The sequence below is a fragment of the Phascolarctos cinereus genome, unplaced genomic scaffold, assembly GCF_003287225.1.
Source record: "Phascolarctos cinereus isolate Bilbo 61053 unplaced genomic scaffold, phaCin_HiC Scaffold_3;HRSCAF=262, whole genome shotgun sequence".
NCBI lineage: Eukaryota > Metazoa > Chordata > Mammalia > Diprotodontia > Phascolarctidae > Phascolarctos > Phascolarctos cinereus.
The window spans coordinates 77,960,104-77,984,461 of NW_027555736.1; the positions used below are offsets into that span (position 1 = coordinate 77,960,104).

The window sequence follows — 24,358 nt, forward strand, 5'->3', positions numbered from 1 at the left end:
TGCTTTGGGAGGTTTGGTTCAAAAGTGGGTTTATTTCTACCAATTTCTCAGAAAACTATTTTCACTATTCTTGTCTTTCTCTTCTTCTTCTACACCAAGCAGAAACTTACCAAATCCATTGTTAATGAATTCAAAAAGTGGGATATGTGCTCTGTCAGCAAACTTGTTCCCATGATCAATCAGAGCTTCTTTCACCGCCTTGTACCCATGTAACACGACAATACGCTCAACACCAAATTATAGAGTGAACACTGGGCCATATCTTTTGCTAGCTGTGAAAAGAGATGTGGGCAGTAGTGAGTGGGTCATCACTGAATCGGGTGATAAACAGCTTGGATAACTATTGGGGGGTTTTTTGCTTTGTGTTTTTTTGTTTTGTTTTGTGTGACGCATTTGTGGTTAAGAGACTTGCCCAGAGTCACATAGCTAGTGAGTGTTATGTGCCTGTGGCTGGATTTGAACTTTGGTCCTCCTGTTTCCAGGGCCAGTGCTCTATCACTGCTCCACCTAGCTGCCCATTGGATTGCAACTGCTGTCCTTATTGGAGAAGTTCTCAAACCATTACCAGCTCCTTCAAAACATTTCTGACATTTATTACAGAGAGGATGATGCAACCCATGTACCCAACACAAGCCACAGATAGCTCAAAAAACTTTTACTGTGTGCCTTGGGCTAGCAGCCGGAAGGCTGGCTAATGAGGCACAGTTTATGACTCGGTGCAGTATACCCAACCTTCCTGTGGATACAGCACTGGTGCTGTAATCAATAAGACCTTTCTCAAAATCCAATTTCAGATACCTAATAGCTATGCGACCCCAGGCAAGTCACTTAACCTCTGTCTGCCTCAGTTTCCTCATCTGTAAAATGAGGATAATAATAACATGTATTTCTAAGGGTTCTTCAGAGAATAATAAGATAATATTTGTAAAACATTTGGCAACTCTAAATTACTATATAAATGCTATGATTATCATTATTATTATTATTATTCATGTAAAGCTTTGACAATAGTAGACTTGGGAAATAAGGATAATGCTGCCAGTGAAATCCTGGAGCAGAAAAGGGTCCTCATTCCAGTAGAAATCCTACAAACTAGTATCATTGGATCATGGACATACATCTAGAACTGACTTTAGAGATCATTTAAACCGGAGGATCTTACCTTTTTTTTTTTTGTCACGGACTCTTTTAATAGTCTGGAAAAGCCTATGTACTCCTCTGAATGATTTTAAAATAAAATACATAGGATTACACAGGAAACCACTTATATTAGGATAAAATAAAGAAGTAATTTTTCCCATCTAAGCTCTCAGAACCTCTGAAATAAATCTACAGACCCACTGGCAGTTCATGATCCCAAGATTAAAAACTCCTCTTTTATACCAATCATAATTTTTAGAAGAGGACACTGAGACCCCAAAGATCAGGGTATATCTAGGAAGGATTTGATAAAAAAATATCGGCTTAGCCATCTACCAGTCAAAATGAGAACATATTTTTGTTTCCACATGTTAACCTCACTTAATATTTTCTCACAACTCTGGGAGGCAGATAGGACATTTACATATCATATCCTCCTACAGACCTAGGAAACCGAGGTCCAGAGAGGTCATCATGACTTGCCCGAGGCACGAAGGTAGTAATAATCAGAATCTGGACTTCAACCCAGGCTTTTCTACTACTCCAGGCTACATTTCAAAGGCTTTAAAATCTACAGGTCTCAGTTTAGAACTTGCTAGTTCCTCTTGAGTCCAGGGTTACTTTCAATCAGATGAACTTAAGATTACATGCAAGGACTGAGGCAGCACACAGATGCTGCATGAATGCTCCTGTGAAGGAATGTGCAAGGAAAACATTCTCCACTCTGATCCAACAAAGCCTGCAGGTTCCCACCTGTTTGCAGGACCTACTCATTCCTCAGGCAACAGAAATAATCAGGCACATTAAACACCCTCTTTCTTTCTATGGTGGGCAACAAACATTTTAAGTGGGACTGATGGCATTTTCTCCTACAACTTTGAGGTGCCATGATGAGCAGTAATAGCAGAGGAGGGCACTTCTTGAACAATGGATTTCATCCAGATCTACAGGAAATTGATAGCACCCAGCTACCGCTGAAGCAGTGGACCCTGATGGCCACTACAGTGAATCAAAATATGGCACGGAAAACATGCTTCACTCATTAGGACAAGCTGCTTGAAGACAGTCTCCCAAAACAAACTGCTGCTAGAGTCAGGAATGAATGAAACCAACAGAAGACAGAGATGCTTACTTACCTTGCAAAAAGATTCTGGGATATTCTTAAGGTCCACCTGTAGTATACCGCCAATAATAGGAAGAGGAACAGGACCAGGTGGAAGTTTTCCTCTTCCAAAGCCCTTTTTCCATGATAAAATGAGAAGCAGATGAGATACAGAGCAGTAAGCCAAGAGCAATGACCACAGATGGATCCGCTGACACTTCCTTACTGCTAAGAAAGCTGGGAAGGACTGCAAATTTGAGATCAATCAGCTAATAATTCCTCAGTATCCTAAGTAAGCTTTCAGTGGACTTTGGCCTGCCAATAAGATGAAGAGAACTCTACCTTGTTCTACAGTAGTGTATTTTAAAGTATCAGGAGCCATTAAAGTTGTTATACAAGTTTTATTGATTCATTATGCTCCTTACATAACACAGGTATTTCCCAATATGGCCTCGCCTTGCCTTACACTCAATACTTTTAACAAACACTAAGCAAAACCAATGATACTAGGACTTTCACAGTGTATGACATAGTAAGCTACCACTCTACTGAAAGTTTTCCTTATTCTGTTCCAAAAATGAGGCCACTTTTGTAACTTAAAAAACTTTGTTGACACATCATTGTCCTACATTCTTGAGGACCATGACATCATGGAGGGAATGCCATGACTTGCAAGTGAAGCAGATTTAAGTGAGGGAATCTGGGCAAGGTCACCAGCCTGACTTTCTCCTCCGGAGTCATTCTGGGTCCACTGGCAAGATATAGATCAGGACAACTGGAGACAGCAACTCATTGAGGAAAGGAGTGACCTCAAGGTTTGAGAACTGTTACTCACATTGGTTTGTCTAAATGTGGCTCATTAGATGTAACTAGGTTATTTCTGGTCTCCTCTGCCCACCTTTTCCATACCTACTAGGACGGAAGCAGGAGATTGGGGTCATAAGGCTGGCCACTGCTCTTCTCAGATAAGGAGTTTTAGGCTAGAATTTTATCTATCCAACCCCCATACTCAATATTGTTATTCTAGGGAAAAAGAAACTAGTACTAAGGGGGACCAGGAAAGGCTTCTTATGAAGGGTGATACTGAGACGTGAAGGAAGCTAGGGAAGCCAAGTAGAGATAAGGAGGGAGAGAATTCTAGGCATGGGAATACTGAGTTAGTTGACAGAGTGTCTTATTCAAGAATGAGAAAGGCCAGTGTCACTGGATTAGATTATATGATAGGGTATTGACTGGTAAAGTGGAATTGGGGGTGGGATCAGATTATAAAGTCCTTTGAAAGCCAAAGAGGATTTTATATTTGACCTTGGATGTGATAGGAAGCCCTTGGAGTAAGGAAGGGGGGTGGGGGGAGTGATATGGTAAGCCCTGTGCTGTGGAAAGATCACTCTGACAGCTGTATGGATTGGCAACAACGGATGGGCTTGGAGTCAGGGAAGATCTGAATTCAAATCTGATCTCAGACACATTAGCTGTAACTCTGGGCAAGTCACTTAACCTCTATTTGCCTCAGTCTCAACTGTAAAATAGGGATTAAAGAACCTACCTATAGGGTTGTTATGAGGACCAACTGAACTATTCGTAAAGCACTTAGCACCGCACCTGGCACATAGTAAGGCACTATCAAAAATGCTTATTCCCACCTTCACCTTGAGGCAGGAAGACCAACCAGAAAGCAACTGTATTAGACAAGGCATGAGGTGATGAGTGATTATACTAGAGTGGCAGCAATATCAGAGGAGAGAAAGGGTCTCTGAGAGCTATTGTAGAGATACAATCAAAAGCACTTGGCAACAGATTGGTCATAGGGTTAAACCGAACGTGGAAGAATATGATGTCTAGGTTGGAAATCTATGTACTGGTAAAACAGTTTCCTTGACAGTAACAGGGAAGTTAGGGAGAGGGGAAGAAGTTGGGGGAGAAAGATCAGCACTGGACTTGAATTTAGGAATCATCTGCCTAGAGATGTCAATCCACAGGAAGCTGATGAAATAACCAAGTGAAACAGATCAAGAAGGTCCAGGGCAGAATCTTGGAGGACATGTATAGATTACAGAGTATGTGGAGGGAAATAAGACTAACACTCAAATTTTACTAAGCTGCTAGACAAGTAAGGAGTGGCTACATGGCACATTTGCAGTGTTACTCTTAGAAACCCGATCTTTGTGTATTGTCTTGGTGAAGAACCATTTATGTTGAGCTACTGATTGGTTATTTTACTAGAAGCCACATGTAACTGCCAAGATGCAAGCACTGCTTTTTGACAAAGTGCATATCATTTCTTAATACAATAAAATGGGGGGAAAATGAAAAAGATATCCAGGTCTAAAATTTTTTTAATATCTTCTCATGTAGATTCGTGCATAGATGAAAAATGTTAAGTCTGTCCAGTAACTGCAAGAGTTTGGACTGTTATTATGTTATTAATTATTGACTAGATGCCAAAAAGCTTTTGGAAAATCTAACAACAAAGTAACGATATAAGCTTTACACTTTATAAGCCATTTTAAAAATCTGTTACAATTTTTCCTCATAAGCAGTAAAAAGTAAAGGAGCTGAAATGCACAATACATATTCTAAGTTCTACTAAGTTCTCTTCTTCCTTCTCCATGATTTTCTTCTAAAACTAGTGAACAGGTTAAGTACAAATCTTAACTCATGCAAGAATGCTCAAAAATCTGTGGTTTATTCCTCCAGTGTGTATAAAGACTGCTTCTAAGATTTACTTCAATTCTTCGCATTGTGACTGATATTTATAAATCACTGCAAGACATTTCTATTACTCAAAATCCATTTTCCTGCATAAAAATTTGATGAGTATTTAGCTGAAATCAAAAAAATGAAAGCAAGTACAGTATGTTTCCATCGGGAAAATAAGAAACATATAAACAAGTGTAGCAGGAAGCTGCCTCTTTGGAATCCACTCCATCACTATCATACCCTCCTCATCAGGTACCCTACCCCATTCCAGCCCTTTTAAAAAAGTCTCTTTTGATGGGATGTTTTCCTTCATTTGATTGCAAGGTCCTTGATAGTAGGCACTTTCTTTTTCTTATATGTATAGGCCCTGAGCCAGGCACATAAGTAGCACTACATAAATGTTAGTTATCATCATCATCATCATCATTCTAAAGGAACATTATGTTCTTAATCTTAGATATAATAAGATCGTGCATTTTAAAATCTATAAATATAAAATTTCCAATTCAGTATGTGTAAACATTAATGAACATTCACTTACGAATTAGTGACTTGCCCAGGATCACACAGCTCGTAAGTATCAAGTGTCTCAGGCCACATTTGAACTTGGGTCCTCCCGACTCCAAGGCTTGATCCACCGCACCACCTAGCTGACTGTTTATTTTTAATGTGTACTACTGTCCCAAAGCTTCAAACCTTCTATTGGATCCTGTTCTCTACTGAGTAAAAGTCATCTATTGTAAAAACTTACTAATAGTCTCTTCTTTATGAAGAATTCAAAGAAACCTGGCCACATTTATGACAATTAATGCAGAATAAATTAAGCAGAACCAAGAAAACTATTCATGACGACAACCACGAAAATGGAAACACACCCTGAACCAAATGCTACATAATTATGACCACCAAGTCAAACTTGTTCTCGGAAGAGATGAGAAAACATACTTCCCTCCCTTGTCTGCAGAGTCAGTGCGGGTGTATGGTGTGGGGGTGTGGTGTGGGGATTGTTGAGGGGGAGGTGTGAGGAGGAACGAGGACACATGAAGAGAATGTAGAACTGTGCATTCAAATAGAAATAGGAGCCACTAAATTATACATGTCATTATGAATACTGAAGGCCACATATAGACTTGAGTTTTAAAATATAACACTATTTTATTGTATTTTTATTTCTGTTGTTAAATATTTCCCTATTATATTTCAATCTAGTTTAGGATGTACTCAGGAGTGTTGTGGGCTATATGTGTTTTGATACCTCCAGTGGAACTGACATTCAGAAATGAGGGCTATAGAAAAACAAAAAATGTGAATAAAAATGTTTTTTTTTGTTTCTTTGGCTACGCAATGATGGGGTTAAGTGACTTCCCTAAAGTCACACAGCTAGTATGTGTTAAGTGTCTCAGGCTGGATTTGAACTCAGGTCCTCCTGACTCTAGGGCCAGTGCTCTATCCACTGTGCCACCTAGCTGCCCCAAATAAAAATGTTTTGAAGTAAAACATAATTAACTACAAAAATAATACTTGATTCTACATTCTCAAGGCATGTTCTCACCTTTCAACAGTATCAGTATTCTCTTCCTTAGTCAGAGAATTTGAATACAAAATCACAATTACAAGAAATTATACTTCATATGGCCTATACTTCCTTTGAGAAAAGAACTTAATTCAGTCATCTTACAAGAATGAACATTTATTTGGCAAAAACATCTTGTAGCAATGAACACTAAAATTACACAATTTTTCTTACAAAACAAAATAAACCATATTCCCAATTTCCCCCTTCTCATCCTATCCCCAACTCCATAACTGAAGCAAAATTATCTGTAAACTGTATTCTGGGGGGAGGTCAAAGGGGGAATGCAGAAAGACATGCAAAAACTTCCACAGGAAGACTGTATAAATCTGGCAGTGTTTAAGTATCCAATGGCCTTTATCAAGAACACTACTAGAACTCAAAAGTTATAGGAAAATCAGAATCTAACATGTTTCTTTTGTTCTTGTTAAAGCTGAGAAAGCTACCACCCATTAAATATGGGATTGCACCTGTTACATATGTAGTCTGTTACACACAACTGAAAACTAAAAAGTGGATATATTAACCTGATTTCCAAACCAACAGTAAATCACTTCAAGTGAATAAAGACCTGTTTTGAGGCCATTCTTTACAACCCAATTCAGAACATACAATCAGCACCTGAATCTTCAGAATTTTCTAAAACCTTGAAAATTCCCACCTTCTCTTTAACTGGCACAGAGGCATTCATTTGATCTATAAAAGAAATATAAAAATTAGTACTTTTTTTAAAAGTTATTTTCTAAATGAGAAGATATTCATAGTACAATTATTATCATGCTTTTAAATGGATTTGTATTCTACTGACAACTGCTAATATTCTATAATAAAACTGCTTATCAGTTTAACAGTCTTATTTAACTTAAATTTCCATGGTATTTGCAAGTTGGGAATACTGCAGGAAGTCACGTGTGTTCACAAGCAAAGTAAGGGACTGCCTGGACTCATACTGATCATTCTTTTCTCATTTCCCAGAATGGATAAAAGCAACAAAAGCATTTAGTTATTACACAAGTTTAGCCCCTATTCTCTCTCCTCTGAAGCAGAGGGGCATTTCTTTTCTCCAACCCCAGAAGAGATCAAAAAGGGATGTGAGGAGTTGCAGCAAGGAATCTGAGAAAAACAGGTATAGTAGCTTATAGAAAGAGGTAAAGTAAAAGTAAAAGACAGTGCATGCTACTACCAGTAGGCTTGGATCTTAAGTAGCACAAAGCAACGAACTTTTAGATTCACAACCCTACTTTTTCAAGACCCCTACCCCTCAACCTATCAAACCCAAAATAAATGAAAGCCATTCATTCAACACTATGAAAATCCAGAGCCTACCAGAGTCAACTGTCCTTTTTGTATACTCTTTTCTCCTCCTGGAATAGGACCTGATTTCAAGAGATTATCCCTCTTCCACCCACTGTCCCCATCCTCCAGGGAAAAATGGAAATTTACTGCATACATTTCAAGAAAAATCTCTGCATAACATAGACATTTGAGGTATCTTTCAATTATGGCAATCATTAAAATCAAGTACTGAAATAAATTTAGAAATAGATTTTTGAACTGATGTATCATATTACATGCATATAATGCTATGATACCTCATTAAGGCATGGAGGTACCCCTACATTCTTGAAGTCAGCGAAGACTAAACTGGCAAAGCTCTGCATATGAAACAGATGATGAACTATTATCTGAGGACCAGCTTAAGTTCAGTACATAAGAGGGGCATTAAAGAAACAACAATCATTCCTGTTTAATAATTCCAATTAGACAACTAAAGGCAGTTTACTCTCCAAAATATCTGCATTTTGATTAAACAAGTTACCATTTCCCTTTTGAGCATCTCAATTCCCAATTAAGCAGATACACACTTGTCCGTAAGTGATTTAGGAAATTTCCTCTAATATAAAGTCTTCATCATCACTAGATCAATTTTCATGGTTAAGCTCTTTGAGATTAGGACTATATTGTGCTTGGTGTTTATCAGGTAGGTGCTTTAAAAAAAAGGAGCATGAATAAGACAGGATTATGTTATAGTGCCACTTGATGTCTAGGCTGCAACACTACCGCTAACCTAATAAACGATCAGCAGAGGAAGAGAAAGCACAGCATCATTCCCTTTGGGAACATTACCTTGCTTTCACTTCCAATTATCCCTAAGTTAGAGTGAAAGTGATAAAGCAAAAGTGTGTAGATGAGTGGCAAATAAGGTCAGAAGTAGAAAACTTATATCCAACACACTAGCTCATCCTCTGTTTATAACTAAGGGATGGAATTAGATCCCATCTCTAAGAGAGTACAAAAGACTGCCAAACTATGAGCACACAATGTATTCTGTTCAATGGTTATGTTAAAACCTGCTACGGATGCACAGAACTTCCTTTCAAGGCTTAGGCTTATCAGAGAGTAAACTACAACCCCAACTATAACAAAAAATATACAGGGATGAAAAAGATTAGCTACTCAGTGTAAACTGATCAAGCCAACTGCAAAGAAGATGAGAAGTAACTTTTTTTATATTTTCATGTTATACTACACTGAAGATCACGAATCCTAGGGCAGTTGCTGACTAAACAGGACTTTTTGGATTATCACTTAAATCTCAATAGCCTCAGTGTCATGCCAAATGAGGGGGATGAGCTAGAGAATTTCTACATTTCCTTTCAGATTTAAAATTGCATTATTATTCAAGAGTGCAGGAGAAGAAATAGCAGCTACTGTTCTCAAATCATCTTTTCCACTTAAGGGAACTGGTTTTGCCAGTGAAAATCACTGAAACATAAAAAAACTTACCAATTAGGTCACTCCGATCCAGCAACAATTCTAAATCTTTATCACTGATAACTTTCTCCCTTGATCCTTTTACTTCCCTACAGAGAAAAATAAGTGCATAATTACTTACAAAAAAATGTAATTTTAAAGGTTTTTTAAATTGAAGTTGAAAAAAGAAAATCTTACCTTTCATAGTCTCTGGATTTCAATAATTCCATCAATTCCTGAGGATCCAAGAAGGTCTTAGATTGACTTAATCCAGATTTACCACCTTTGAAATGATCTAAAAACATTTAGAAGGAAATATAACAAAAATGTCACCATTAAAACTTTTCCGAGTTAAATTAAAATAGTGGAAATAGAAACAAAGAATGTTGCCTAAATTTACAGAATGTCCAAGAGTTTATAAAAAAAACACTAAAAAGATCTAATTTCTTTAAAGACAATTTATGTATCACTGCTTACAAAAAAAGGCCAATAGTCTTACAAACAGCTTAAAATAAAAATTTTGGCCAGGCTACACAGTATATCAATGAACATGAATATACTGGCCAAATTACCTGACTAGCAATGGAACGAAATGTCAATATTCATACAAGTACTTATTGGCTAATATTTTATGAACCCATAGTGTAGTATTTATACACATACTATAAATTTTGCATAGAGATGGGATTAAAGGTAAAACTGAATTTCAGTATAACTGAACTTTCAGTGAAAGGAATCATATAATAATTGTGGACAACACAATTTTCTTTTCTTATGTGGCTGTAAGGAATTCAACCATGATTTCCTCATACATTAGTACTACATGCACAACTGTCTGCTTTATCATCAGATAGAAAGAAGAGGATGAGGGGGAAAGAGTAAGGGAAAGATCCTTAGGAGTAGGAGGAAATAGGTTAATTAATAGGAGGGCAAGGAAGCAGGCAGAAGTAAAGTAGAGGAGTCAGGAGGGATAGGAAGTAAGAGATACACACAAATATAATGATCAGGAGTAGAATTTATTATGGGAAAAAAGCAGGGTTAGTAGTCATAATCTCAGACAAAGTTAAAGCTACGATAACATATTTAATCAAAAGAGAAAAATAGGTAAACTACTATGTGTCAGCCATATTAATCAATATTGTTTTAGACTATTTAAGATAACTAGACAGTATAAGGTTGGAATATTGTAGTAGTATAGGAAATGTTGAGTTGGTAGACTTAAAAAAAATGAAGACTTGGACTCACAAAAGGAAAATGTTATCTACCCTCAGAGAAACAGAAGACAAACAAGTGTAGTATACAGTCTTACATAGATGCACATGAATTTGTCTATGTATGATTATAGATATCTAAGTGTATGTATATGTTTGTGTGTATATCTGTGTGTGTGTGTCTCTGTGTGTGTGTGTAAATATATATCTGCATTTAATTGTAGCCTTTGGGGGGAATGGTGAAAAAAGAACAAAGTAAAAAGCACTCTCAATACAATATGTAGTATTTATTATATAGGCTTTCTTGAAATGGAAATCTATTGCTGCATATTTGGAATCTTCTCTTACTTCCTGCTGTGCACATAGCAATGCTTTTTCCCCCTTTTCTTACTGTGTATTTAAATTTAAAATAAATTAATTGGGATTTACCTACATGAAAATGTGCACTTGAAAAGCCTGGCATCCCTATAATTTAACACCCCCCCCCAATCACTTCATGTCTCCCTTACCTCAGCTCTGCCTTCTAACTCCAGTTAGGAGAAAATAAAAAGACCTTTTTAAAAAAAAAAAAGGCAAAGCACACCACTGCAAAGCAACTTACTGGGGAAAATATTAACAGCACAAGAACTTTGTTACAAAATTGTTAATTACTTTTGTGGATGATGAGTTTTTCCAGCCTTCTCTTGGCAGCTGCTCTCTCCACAATTTTCTGGTCAACAGTATTTGCTGTCACAAGACGATACACAACAACTGGTTTTGTTTGACCAATTCTGTGACACCTATCTTGAGCCTGAAGATCAGACTGAGGATTCTTGAAACAAAAGATATTCCATTAGCATTAGCTTAAACTTCTAGCAGAATCAATGTACAAAATCCTAGCAGAATCAAAAATTGACAGCATAACAAATTTTAGACTATAGTATTTGATTTTTCAGCTTTTCCTTCAGAGTGAGAAGCTCTGAAAACGTCATAGTATCCAAAATGAAATTCTAATTTACTCCAAGTTCTACAAGTTTAAAAAATTGGTAATATACATGAAATGATCTGTAGTTCTAAAATGGATATTATATTTAAAGACAATTTAGGAAATGAATCATTAAAAACTCCTAATCTTTCTCCTTTACAAAGGTGGGAAACCTTGAGTATGAAATACTATAGAACGGTACACTAAACTTTTCTTTAACATGTTGACTAGTTTTGCTGAACTTTTTAAAAAATTCTTTGTTATAAATAAGGGATGGTTCTCTGGAAAGGGTTGGGGGAGACATATATTGCGAAACCAATGTGCAGATATAAACTGGGAAACGTAAATGATGTAAAACTAAAGTTATCCATAAAAATAATTTCTTAAAGTCTGCACAAGTTTCTTTCCAGTGAGAATTAAGAATAGAAAAATCCAATCTCAGTACCACCCAACTTACCCAATCACTATCATAAATGATAACTGTGTCTGCTGCAGTCAAATTAATACCTAGACCACCAGCTCGAGTACTAACTAAAAACAGGAATACTTCAGGATCTGTGTTGAACTTCTGCATCTAAAAGAAAAAAAGGAATTTAGTAAAAAGAAGCCAAAACTGGTAAATGTAGCAGAATCTTAACTATCTTGGGTAAGCCAACTAAGCTGAAATAAATAACAGCTTACTCCAGCATTCCAAAGACCCACAAGTATCAGTGTAGGTAGTCCCTCCACTACTGCATAGCACAATTCCTCTGTATCTTCAGGAGTTGCTACAGCTGTAAAATTCATCCTCAACAGAGCCAACCTGGTAATAAGTCTCTCTAACCTAAGGCCCAGACAATATGCAGACTTAATTTTGCTTTCATTAATCTTTCAATTAATTAACTCAATCCCTGGTCTTTTGCTTAAGGAATATGAGTGCCCTGGGGCAAAGCAGTAGGAAGAAATATTCTACTTTTGGAGGGAACATCCACTGAAAGAAATCCAACAGAAGAATTACCTCATATAAAACAGAATAAATTCCAAAGGGAGATACATGTTATAAGACTCAAATAACCAGGACTTTGGTATACAGATTCTAAACAGTTACTTGAATTATCTCCAATTGCTCTGCCTGCCTTACCCACAGCCAGCAAAACATTCATAATGATGAAGAGGATGGAATTATACTTTCAGTGGAAAGAATGATGCAATTTTTTGACATGTCTGGGAGTCCCCTAAACCCTATCATCAGTATTTGCATGTTAAAACATTCTACTAAGTAAGGAAGTACAAAACTGGACTCATTTTTTATTTTCTTTTATTCCCTTGATCACCAAGTGCTACCAGCTCTTCCTCTTCCCCTTCTTTTCCATTCCCAGTCAACAAACTACCAATCTAAGTCAGAGGTGTTAAATACATGGCCTGCAAGACTTAAGTACCAGATGAAAATTTATTTGGGAAATATTTAACAATTAAAAATGAAGAACATAAATGTTAACATGATTTTCTAAGTCAATATACAGCCCACAGAAATGCTTATGCGTGGTTTAGTGGCCCCTGTTTCTATTTGAGTTTGACACCATGGATATAACTTTTCTCCTCATTCCTAAGCAATTCCCTATAATCCATCCTTCATAGGATCATCAGATGAATCACCCTCAAACTCCAATTTCACATCATTCCTTTCCCAATCTCCCCTCTCCCCCAGTATCTTCAGCGGCATATTTTCTACTAGATAAAATTTTAAGTTCCTTAGCCTGGTGTCCTAATTATTTGGTAATCCCCTACTTGTCTTAACCCTGTCATGCTAACAGTGAATCCTTTGAGCCAGTCAGGCCTATTCTACTGCTGTTCCCAGAACACAGCATGGCCTGCTACTGCCACTTTAATCAGGCTGTGTGCCTCTGACTACAAAGTTATTCCTACTTCTTCCTATCTAAAACTTATTCATCCTTCAAGGCCCAAGCCAAGGACTGTGGTCCTTTAACACACAGTCCTATCTGATATGTCCTAGCTGTACAGTTTTCTGTTTAAGACTCACCCACAAATAAATCCTAAGGTTATTTAACGTTTTATAAAAATACTGCCAGGTAAACAACACTGCAGGGACTCATCAGTTCCATAAAAAGTGCTACAAATAAGCAATACACAAAACACTACCTTTTGTAAAAAAGAAATAAAGATGTTACCACCCAATTACACTGACTGGCACAATCTTAGGAAGAGAATGCCTGTCTCATATTTTGAACTGTATCATTGCCTTGACTCAGGAAAATCTTCACTTTAATAGACTTGAAAAATGTCAAAGTGACTTAGATTATGGAAGAATCATAGGAGAAAACAAAAACATCCACAAGAACAATACTTCTATTTTAAAATGTTATACATAGGGTAGGGGAGAGGAAATAGTACAGTTTAATTACTAATATAGTATTCCTTTGATTGGAGCCAAAACCTGCTACTGGGCCTTTTTTTCTTTTCTTCATGTAATTCCTGTTTTTCCAGCCACTGTTATCTAGATGGGGGGAGGGAAGGGAGGAGGCCTGGCTCAAGAATTTATACATCTAAACAATACAGTCAGATACTGATAGAAAAAAATTTTCAAAGAGTGAATCACATAAACCTGCCCTTACATTTTCTTCTCTTTCTACATAAGACATGGATCCATCCAACCGGCTAAAGCTGTAATTTCTAAGATAGCAGTAATCCATCAAAATGTCCAACATCATTGTCATTTGTGAAAAAAGCAGCACCTGAAAAGTACATATTACTGAGTATTTGATTTCTGGGATAAACAATTATTGAACAAAATCACTTTCCAATTAAACTTAATACCTTGTGACCCCTGTTTTTGAGTTCTGGAAGCATCCGATCCAGAATTAAGAATTTCCCTGAACTTGTCACTAATTCTTCATTAATCTTAAAGGGAGGTTAAGAAGAAAAGAACATTAGTAACACAATAAGCATCACATTTAAAATATTTCTTTCCCCAATAAAACGCATCAAGCTCTTAACAAATTATGCTGAAAAAAGAGTAATATACTTCCCCTACCCAACGTGTGAATCCTACATATAATACATCAACATATGTAATGGAAAACCAGGGAAACAATGCACACAATGATGCCCATGTAAAGTAGCTTGGCCCTGAATAAGAATCCTACAAACTTATTTTCAGAAGTGAGAGACGCCAAGCAAGTCTCACAATGGGAGACACAGTTGATGTCTTGGCTGGGTTTTTGTTTTTTCCTTTTTCTCTTTTAATATTTTTATAAAGGAAGGACTTGCTGGTTAGGGAACAGGGAGAAATATATTAAGAAATAAGTAACATAAAAAATATAGAATTTTTTTTTTAATGAAACCAATGCAAATAGCATTACGGCAGAGTAGAAAGGGGTATCTGCATGGGTAGGATTTAGGACACAAAGTGGGAAGTAATCTAGAAATAGATGTGGATAAGGGATCAGGTAGGGCTCAATCTTTCTAAGCCCATTTCCTAACTCATAGGGTTTCAGTAGGACTAGAATAAGAAAGTATGTAAAGAACTTCACTAATTTTTAAATACCTCATAAATGTGCTTAAGGGGAGTTCTGGGCTTCTTACTGTTAAATTTTTACATCAATTGGTCAAGCCAGCAAATTCCCAGAACAAACTTTAAATGTACCTTTTGGAAGGTGTAATGCTCTGAGGGGCCATATAAACTTAGTGAGAAAGGACTAAATCAACCTTTAGGCTCTTCAATAACCAGCACATTATTTCCTATGCATTGGCAACCAGATAAATAAATAATAAAGTAAAAAGCTAACAAATAAGCTGCCAAAACACTTAGTTTACACCTTTTTATCAACTTGAACATTGACTAATTATAGTTGGTACCGGAAAGGTTCATTTAAATTTAGCCCTGTACAGACTGCTGGTACACTACAGGAAAATGATGACTTTTTTCTAAAAGAAATAACTTTCGAGTTCAGAAGTTAAGACTGTTGATGTAGCTACACATATAAAATACAGAAATTCAGCATTTAAGGTCCATGTAAACATATAGAACTTCACTCTGATCCCCCTAAGGATTTTTCCTTCTCAACAACACAGGCAGCATTATAAATTTTCCTAACAATATCTGCTTAAGGGACAGAGGATGAGTCTTCACGTGGCAACTCATATAGTCTAGTGGATAAAGGGCTTGCCAGCCTCAGAGTTAGGAAGACCAAGCATTAAGTCCTGCCTCTGAAATATACTTTCCAGAAGACCCTGGGCAAATTTCTCACGAAGTCCTTAGCATCCAAGCATTTAAGGGTAAACACGGATCTACATTAGTGGAAGTTCCCCACATCAATGAAATCATGAAAGCTAAAATAAGTGACATCAAAATCAAGAAGTTAGAGAAGTCAAAATAGCAAATGCTATTAGCCACTTACCTGAAATTCTTGTGTGACAGGATCTAGAGGGTACTCAATGAGGTATGGGTGGTTACAACATTTTCGAAGAAGCATCATAATGTTTTGTAGCTTTAGGTTAACTTCTGATTCTATAGGAATACTCATTTCTACTACAGGTCTAGGAAAAGTACAAAGACATGAATGCACAGCAGATATTAAAATACTCTTTGATATAAAGATATTTATTTAAATACACACCTTTGTGATTCCATCTCTGGTTGCATTTGACTGATCAATTTTTCTAACTCATCAGGTACATTATCATCATTAAATGTACTATAATTAATCAATTTTCTGCTTCGGCGCTTTGGTCTTCCTGTGGGACTCAGTTCAATGGTTTCTTTCTGTAAGATACCAAAAAACACTTGAATGAGAAAATATTTCTATTTTTTCCCCAAAATATACTATCTTATATAAACTTCTCAAATCCCAGGCCTCTTTGAAAAGGATACTCTTCTCTTCACTATTTTTCTGTTTTTCAGCATTATTTAACATTTAACGAGTGCCCATTGACTAGATGACATAAATGATTTACAGTCAAATTCTAAAGGCTGAGTGTACCTGAGAAAATATATTTAATCCTATTAAGTATGGTGATTACATCCAAGAATAAAGAAATAACTAACACAGAAAGAGGTAACAGAGAATAGAAGCTAGATGAACTTCTGTTCAATTTGACTCTAAGTAATTTGGCCAATAGGCACTTATACAAATGAATCTTATGACTCAGGGACAGAAATAACTCAAATTCCTATAGTGCTTTTAAGGTTTGTAAAACATTTTGCCTACATTAATTACCTCATCCGTACCACCCTACGAGGTAGATGCTTTTTAGCAACCCACTTTAAAGATAAAGAAATTAGGACTATTATTAACAGACTCCTTTCGGATGCTATTTTTTTTTTGTCTATAGGATTAATGATTTGCACTATGGAACATGAAATTACCAATCAGGAGTCTTTAGACAAGTGCCTGTGCTGTCATTAACTAGTCATATAGTTCCAAACATGTAATTAACCTCTCCAAATCTGTTTCTGCAATTATAAATAACTGTATAAAATATTAATTATACCTACCCTAGATTACCAGAGATGTTGAGGATCAAGCTAGAAATACGTGAAAGCATTATAGCAAAACATATATACATAGTTTACAAAGTCGAGAATTTTGCTTCATATTTCTTCACTAACTTTCTGTGTAGCTATTTTTTGGGGGGAAAGTGGTAGGGAGTTTAAGTACTTTGTATATTTAGCAACAGCTTGGAAGCCTTCTCTTGAAGGATATCAGTAAATACAACATACTCAGTTTGCTTAAGGATAAGGAAAACAAGGAAAAAATAATGGAAAACAAAACAACTTCTATACCTCTCCTTATTACATCCTCTCTACAGGAATAAAATTAATGGGTAGTAGAAAAAACACTGGTGTCAGAGGATCTGGATTCCTACCCCGGCTCTGACATTTACTACCTAAGTTGAATAAGCAAGTCACTGAACTTCTCTGGACCTATTTCTTTGTTTAAAAAAAAATGTGTTGGGGAAGCTGGTAAGTTGGTGGTGGAAGAAAGGTTGGGTTAGATGACCTCTAAGGCCCTTCTACCTCTGAGTCTAAGATCCAATCCCCACTAATAGGTTCATGAGCCTCAACAGATTCATTTGCATCAAGCATGGAATTTTCTGTCTCCAGCTTCGGATTCATTTAAAATATACCTCCTATGATGTTACTTGTAACTACAGTCTCTCTATATTAGATATTATATATACTATTAGCAGCAGATGGCACATCTATAGCAGATAGAGACAGCATCAAGCCTGGAATCAGGAAGACCTCCATTCAAATCTGATCTCAGACACTTACTAGCTGAGTGACCCTGCCAAGTCACTTAATCCTGTTTGCCTCAAGTTTCCTGATCTATAAAATGAGCTGAAGAAGGAAATGGCAAACTCCAATACCTTTGCCAAGAAAACCCGAAATGGGATCACAGTCGGACACGACTAAAACAACTGAACAACAACAAATATAAATTCTACTTCAACAAACACCTTACTGCATCCAAACATTTTTGAAATTGTACGGTTCACAATTGCTGTATAAAAAGTTTCTTGTTTCTTTGAAAGAGGTGCATATACTACCACTTCTCGTTTAGGAGGAACTTCAAGTGCAACATCAGATTTTAGTCTTCTCAGTAAGAAAGGGGTCAGGATCTAGAAAAATAACAAAGGAATAAGCAAATAAGATGAACCATTCCACTGGACTATAGCGCAGTCTTTATCACTGGAATTCTAGTCTTCTCAGACCACTCCAGTTCAGATAAACCTCTTTCCCAACCTCTCAACTACTAGCACTTACTGAAAATTGACTTTTATTTAGTAATTATGTACATAATACTGTCTCCCACCCTGCAACTTGTCCTTTTACCCAGCATTCATAACAATTTGTCTTTTGTCTACACTTGGTTATATCAATTCTCTGTATGAAAATCTTCAGTGGCTACTCACTGCTGCCCAAGTTAAAACTCTTCTGCTTGGTAGTGAAGCATCTCTAAAATTTAGCACAACACTAATTTTCAAAGTTTATATCAATCTCCTTTCACATACACTTCACTATATTCTGCCAAAATGAACAATTATATAACCAAGAAACAATGAAAACCTGGTGAAGCATATGTAAAACATTCTGTTCCCGTTCTTTAGCAACGATGTCCTCAGCAATTTCTGTAAGACTATTTATGTCAAACCAGGACTCAAAGCTAGAGAGAAAAATAAAATCTTAAATTACTCAATCCATTAAACAAATAATTAACATGCCAATTTGAAAAATGTTTTTCTATACAACTTTAATATATATATATTTTTTGCTTTACTTTGTCATATGACACAAGATTAACCACCAGGTGATGGCATTTTTGCAAAAAGCAACAAGACAATCTACTAAACACGTTTGTAGGTTCAACACCAAAGAAATAGGTCCTTAAAAGCATATTCTAGTTATCCCTTACACAATTTACATTTAATTAATTACAATGAAGCAAATAAATACAATAATACAATACTATAGGTATGCCTTTAAAAAAACAAAAAATCCTGAACTTTCAAAAACGACAAAATTGTAGAATAGTTTGATTCTTTAAAAAAACAAAAAAAGCAATAAAACACGAAGTATTTACATACGATGCTATTTAAAATATAATTCAATTTACAGAAATAGCTATACTACTTCCCAAACATGTAATATTACTAGATTATCAGCATAGTTTTGAGCACCCAAGTTTTTACACAAATAATCCATGCTGTATCCATCACCAAGCAGGAGAAATATTATTAATGAATCACATCATGCAGACAATTTCATGTGAATGTTTTCTGAAGCTCATTCGGACATACACATTTATGGACACTCCAAAATTATCTAATTCTATACTTTTCTACCCTGGATTTATTAATAGCAAAATCATGTAGGCTTCATTATATATATATGAAAAATACTAGACAGCTTTAGAGCTATTCACTAATATTTTATTCACTAGGATTAATTTCCCTTGGCTGAAATGTTCTTTATCTATGCCATATCACCCTAAATTCAACCAAACTTGCCTGAAACATTTTCTATTTGGATTTTCATGGTGTAGATAAAGAATAGAACACAATTTTCTCATGGAAAGAGCTTAAGGGTAAAAAGGCCAGAATTCTAATACTGGTCCTGCCACTAACTAGCCATTTGACCAAAATCAATTTTCTTCTCTCAAACAGGCGAACTACCACTCCCCGTTATCAATCCTAAAGATAAAACAAGATCATGGATTTTAAAGTGGTTTGCAGTTAAGAGTCAGAAAGACCTGAATTCCAATCCTATCATATCCAATATAGCCATCAGATATATACTTGCTGTTTGATCCTGGTTATATCATTTAACCTTTGTCAAACTAAGTTTCCTGAGCTCTAAAGTGGGGAAAATAATAGTACCTGTCTCACAGGACATGAAGATGAAATGAAATACATGTAAAGTACTTTTCAAACCTTAAAGCCCTATATAAATATTATTGTTGTTATAATGATAATTATTATTCATTAAACTATTGGCTCCTGATGCACACATTCTAACCTATAGGTGGTAAGTGTTCAATCAGCCAGCTGTGACTCGGTTTTTCTTTCTTACCCAGTTTTAATAGGGCAGTCCATGCACCACCAAAAATATGCTACATGACTTACTCTGGTATTTTTCATAAGATCTCTTTCAGCTTTAAAGCCTAATTCTCTCTCTCTCTCTCTCTCTCTTCTCTCTCTCTCTCTCTCTCTCTCTCTCTCTCTCTCTTCTCTTTTTAGGCAATTGGGGTTAAGTGACTTGCCCAGGGTCACACAGTGTCATGTGCTTGGTTTGAGGCCAGATTTGAACTCAGGTCCTCCTGACTTCAGGGCCAGGACTCTACCTACTGCTCCACCTAGCTGCCCCTTTAAAGCCTAATTCTCTAATAAGCTATAACCAATAACTCTGGCCTTGGATCTTCTATGGACTTTTTAATATGCCCAGTAATTCTAAAGAAAGATAATACATGAGGCTCTCTTCTTTGATATTCTGGGTGACCACAAGAGGAAAGAAAAACAAGCTTTTATGAAGCACCTTCTATGTGCCAGGCACCATGATTTATAGATATTACCTCATTTGAGCCTCACAACAACTCTGTGAGGGAGGTGCTATTATTATCTCCATTTTACAGTTGAGGAAACTGAGACAGATATTAAGCGATCATGTGCCCAAGGTCACACAGCTAGTGTCTGATGTGGATCTGAACTCAGGTCTTTCTGACCTGACCTTGACCATAAGCTCTTATATTTCAAATTCTGAGGAATAATACACAAATAAGAGGTTTTTGCCCTGGTCAAATCTTTATAGATATCTAAATACTTTAGAGATTTTCTTTTCTTGATTTCTTAGGAGTACATTGGTGTCAAAATGGAGTGTGTCAAAACACACCACATATAATAAGAACAGGTTGGAAAACTCTTAGTCTTCAGTTATCCAGAAACAGGTCAGAGTTATCTGATTTTTAAGTACTGGTTAGATTTTTTTTCTCAACAGTGAAAAAAAGCAACTACTTCAGCCTACCTTTTCAAGTCATCAAAAACATCTGGCAACAAAAAATTTAGTAATGACCACAGCTCTGCTAAATTGTTCTGCAAGGGTGTACCAGTCAGCAGAAGTTTGTTGTCGGCATTGAATCGTTTTAATTCCCGGATTAGACGACAATTCATGTTCTTAATCCTGTGTCCTTCATCTACTATTAAGTATTTCCAGTAGCAATGCTAGAAAATTAATTGGAAAAGAGAAATGATTTCAAGAGTGTCACCTCACAATTTTGCATTGGTTATATGAATAAAGCAAATAGTAAGTATGACATTTCCATCCCTAAAGTATTAGAAATTAGTGAATAAGTACAAATGCTCACATTTCTATACTAAGTAAGTATTTAGGGATTTCCCAATACCAATTCAGATCTAGAAGCTAATGTGCAAAATTTCTTAAAGAGAGATTAAAGGACTCAGGATTAAGTAACTAGCCCAGAATCATGTGGCCAGAAGATAAGAAGGGCCAGAATGCCACAAGGCCTTCCCAATCATTTCACCATGGTCCGAGTTATACTTGAGTACACCTTATCACCAAAAAAACTTTGCACATGCACCCCTATATACATGTATTTAATCAATCTAAAAGCATGTAGGAAGTGCTGACTATGTTGTCAGGCACCAGGATAAGCACTAGATTTATGTAATTACACATATAGTCAAAAGCACCAATTATTATATACACTATAAATTTACACAGAAAATAAAAATTTTAAAAGAGTGAGATAAAGATTAAATAATATTTGATTTTACAGTCAATAGGGAAGCATCAGAATTTATCATGCAGCCAAGTGATTGGTCCAGACCTGCACTTTACGAAAATTCTTTTGGCAGCTCTGTCAGAGTAGTGAGGGGTGTAGTTTCAAGTGAATAAGGAGTCAAGGAAAAAGAGGCTGAAAACATAGGAGACTGGAAGAATGATAACATCCTCCAAAGAAACAGGGAAGGTTCAGAAGAGGGCTGCATTTTTGGGAAAGATGAGAGCAAATTATCTATGCTAGCTCATCCTGTGCTACTCCCACTTTCTAACTGATGAAAAGAGAACATGTATGCTCAGGGGGTGGAGGGTACAGAAAGGCCATGCTCACTAGCTTAGATGGCAGAGCCCCTACTGTGGTGACTCAGGAACAGAGGCACTAAGGGGAGGGTAGATAGCCTTCAGAGACCGAAATTTGCCTGTAGAGCTGCTGTGATTACCAGAAGTGGCTGATTATAGCCTCCCTGAGTGGCCATCTGAAGGACAGTTGTGGAAAAGGCAATATGAGGAAGTGCTAGAGGAGATGGTGACGCAGCTAGGGGAGGATAGAATGTAACCTATCTTCCTATGCTCTCACTGGCCTTCTCCCTGAGGTCATTCCAGGCTCCACTGCACTGCACTGCACTGTCTCATGTCTCTGCATAAAGGCAGTTCAACACTTTGGGGAGATCAATGGATGTGAAGTCCAAGCACTCTCACTCAAACCCCTCCTCTGCCCTTTCCAGGGTAAGCTTGGGCAAGTTCACTCAACCTCTCTGAATCTCAATCACCTTTTGCATAAAATGAGAAAGTAGATGAAAAGGTCTGGAAAGGCCTTTTCACTCTAACTCTATGGTCCTATATCTTCTTAAAGTCCATTTTAAACCCTTCACCTAAACTTCTGCAAATAATCCTAAAAACATGGGCCTCTGAGCCTGAATAATGGCTAATAATCCCCTATCTGGCCTCTTTTTACCATGCTTATTACATTCTCTAATAATACTTGGGCTAAAACCACTATTCAAGATCTCTCTCAGATTCTACTTCCAGATAGCAAAACCAGAAATTAAAGAGTCAGCAGCAAAAGTACAACAATAAGAAACATCACAGGAGCACAGCTAAAAAAAGTAAGAAACCAACTAATACAAAAACATAGCGGAGAGAGTGGGAAGAGAAACATTACAGTGTTTAAGAGAGCAGTAAATAAGAGCAATTAATAGTTCTGAAAAGTTCTTGACTTCCTGTTCTCTTGTACCTTTTACCACCAAAGAGTATAGCAGATTCTTCACTTGGGTGATAATTCACAAAAGCAGAAATAAACATGTAAAAAAAGGGTGCCATGAAGTAATGGCTAGACTCTCCTGCCACACTCTTGCTTATGTTTAGCTCTATCCTTACCACCCTGTTCATGTGAAGAAGCAGAACAGGACGAACTTCAAGAGAAGCCTGAATATATTTAAGTGGGCTGGATAAATTCAATAAAATCAAAAATGTAATAGAATAGACCTCAAACATATTTAAGCATCACACCAATGGTCACAACATAAATGATGCTAAAAAGTCACGATTACAATTGCTAACTTTCAATCTGTTTTATTGAGAGACTTAAACCTCAATCAGTTTTCTTTACAAATACATGCCAATCATCACAAAGGGAACTGGGCAAGTGTTTCAGACGGAGGGGAGGGGGATGCAAAGAGAAGAACCACATAATATCTAAAAAAACTCCAAGTCTACAGGATTAAAAATCAGTTTTACAAGACACATAGGATAGCATATTACACAGATTATAATAAATGAGTATATTTGGAGTTATATAAAGCTGATCTGTTTACCTGTAGAGCATTTCTGTCTCTCATCGCTATTTCAAAGGACGTAATTACCACAGGATGTATCTGCAATGTTCCATCACGTTTATGAATTTTTTGTGCCAATTTTCGACGTTCTTGTTGATCTCCATGATACAACATAATAGGAATCTAGGATGATAATATTATTTATGATAAACACAACAAATTTACATAAATCTGGGGAAAGAGCTAAAATTCCTCAATTATCTGACTTATGTTTCACTTTGTTATTCAATAAAATGAATCCAATATTACTTTCTCTACTATACAGGAAGAAACCCTTTTTCAAAAGTCCCAAGAATTAAAATACTTGAACACACTAAAATTTTATTAATTTACTTCAAAATACATTGTACTGATTTCTTTTGTCTTTGTATGCTACTCATTAGTGGGAAAGGAAAAAGATTGTTCTGGCTCCAGACTGAAGCCTCCCTAATCACAACTGGATACATGTGAGATAAATGAGAATAAGTCAAGAATGACTCTGAGCGCCAAGTATAAACCTTGATGACTAGAAAGATGGTAGTTCCCTTGAAAGAAATAGGGTCACTCAGAAGAGGGGATGTTTTAGGCAGAAAGAGTTCTGTTTCAGACATGTTGAGTTTGAGATACTTAAGGTACATTCAGTTTGAAACGCCCAATAGCAATTAATACATAGTAAGCATAGGGCTACATGACATATTGACACTGATAAATAACTTACGTACCTGAAATGTCATTTAAAAAAATATAAAATATCCAGGAAGGACCACCGTGTCTGTTCTCACCAATGAGAAGGGGCAAAGCCCTCC

General features: G+C 36.5%; 1 protein-coding gene and 1 pseudogene across 3 annotated transcripts in view; both read right to left on the minus strand.

Annotated features, from left to right (window-relative positions):
- LOC110192772 (cytochrome P450 2C42-like) overlaps nt 1-6,526 on the minus strand; it is a 29,536-nt pseudogene extending 23,010 nt beyond the window's left edge. Inside the window, exon 1 of the transcript XR_013485236.1 lies at nt 111-6,526. The product of XR_013485236.1 is annotated as a cytochrome P450 2C42-like (transcript). The remainder of the gene's footprint in view (nt 1-110) is intronic.
- Nucleotides 6,527-6,616: 90 nt separating this feature from the next.
- Nucleotides 6,617-24,358, minus strand: part of HELLS (helicase, lymphoid specific) — a 32,103-nt gene continuing 14,361 nt past the window's right edge. For both annotated transcript variants that reach the window (XM_020964124.2, XM_020964125.2), the window contains 13 exons: nt 23,553-23,696; nt 20,965-21,161; nt 18,514-18,610; nt 17,904-18,065; nt 16,061-16,206; nt 15,842-15,980; nt 14,259-14,342; nt 14,057-14,176; nt 11,902-12,018; nt 11,132-11,291; nt 9,468-9,564; nt 9,303-9,379; nt 6,617-7,211 (listed from right to left, as the gene is read on the minus strand). In XM_020964124.2, the coding sequence (XP_020819783.2) occupies nt 7,117-7,211; nt 9,303-9,379; nt 9,468-9,564; nt 11,132-11,291; nt 11,902-12,018; nt 14,057-14,176; nt 14,259-14,342; nt 15,842-15,980; nt 16,061-16,206; nt 17,904-18,065; nt 18,514-18,610; nt 20,965-21,161; nt 23,553-23,696 (1,635 nt within the window). In that variant the 3' untranslated portion in view covers nt 6,617-7,116. The remainder of the gene's footprint in view (nt 7,212-9,302; nt 9,380-9,467; nt 9,565-11,131; nt 11,292-11,901; nt 12,019-14,056; nt 14,177-14,258; nt 14,343-15,841; nt 15,981-16,060; nt 16,207-17,903; nt 18,066-18,513; nt 18,611-20,964; nt 21,162-23,552; nt 23,697-24,358) is intronic.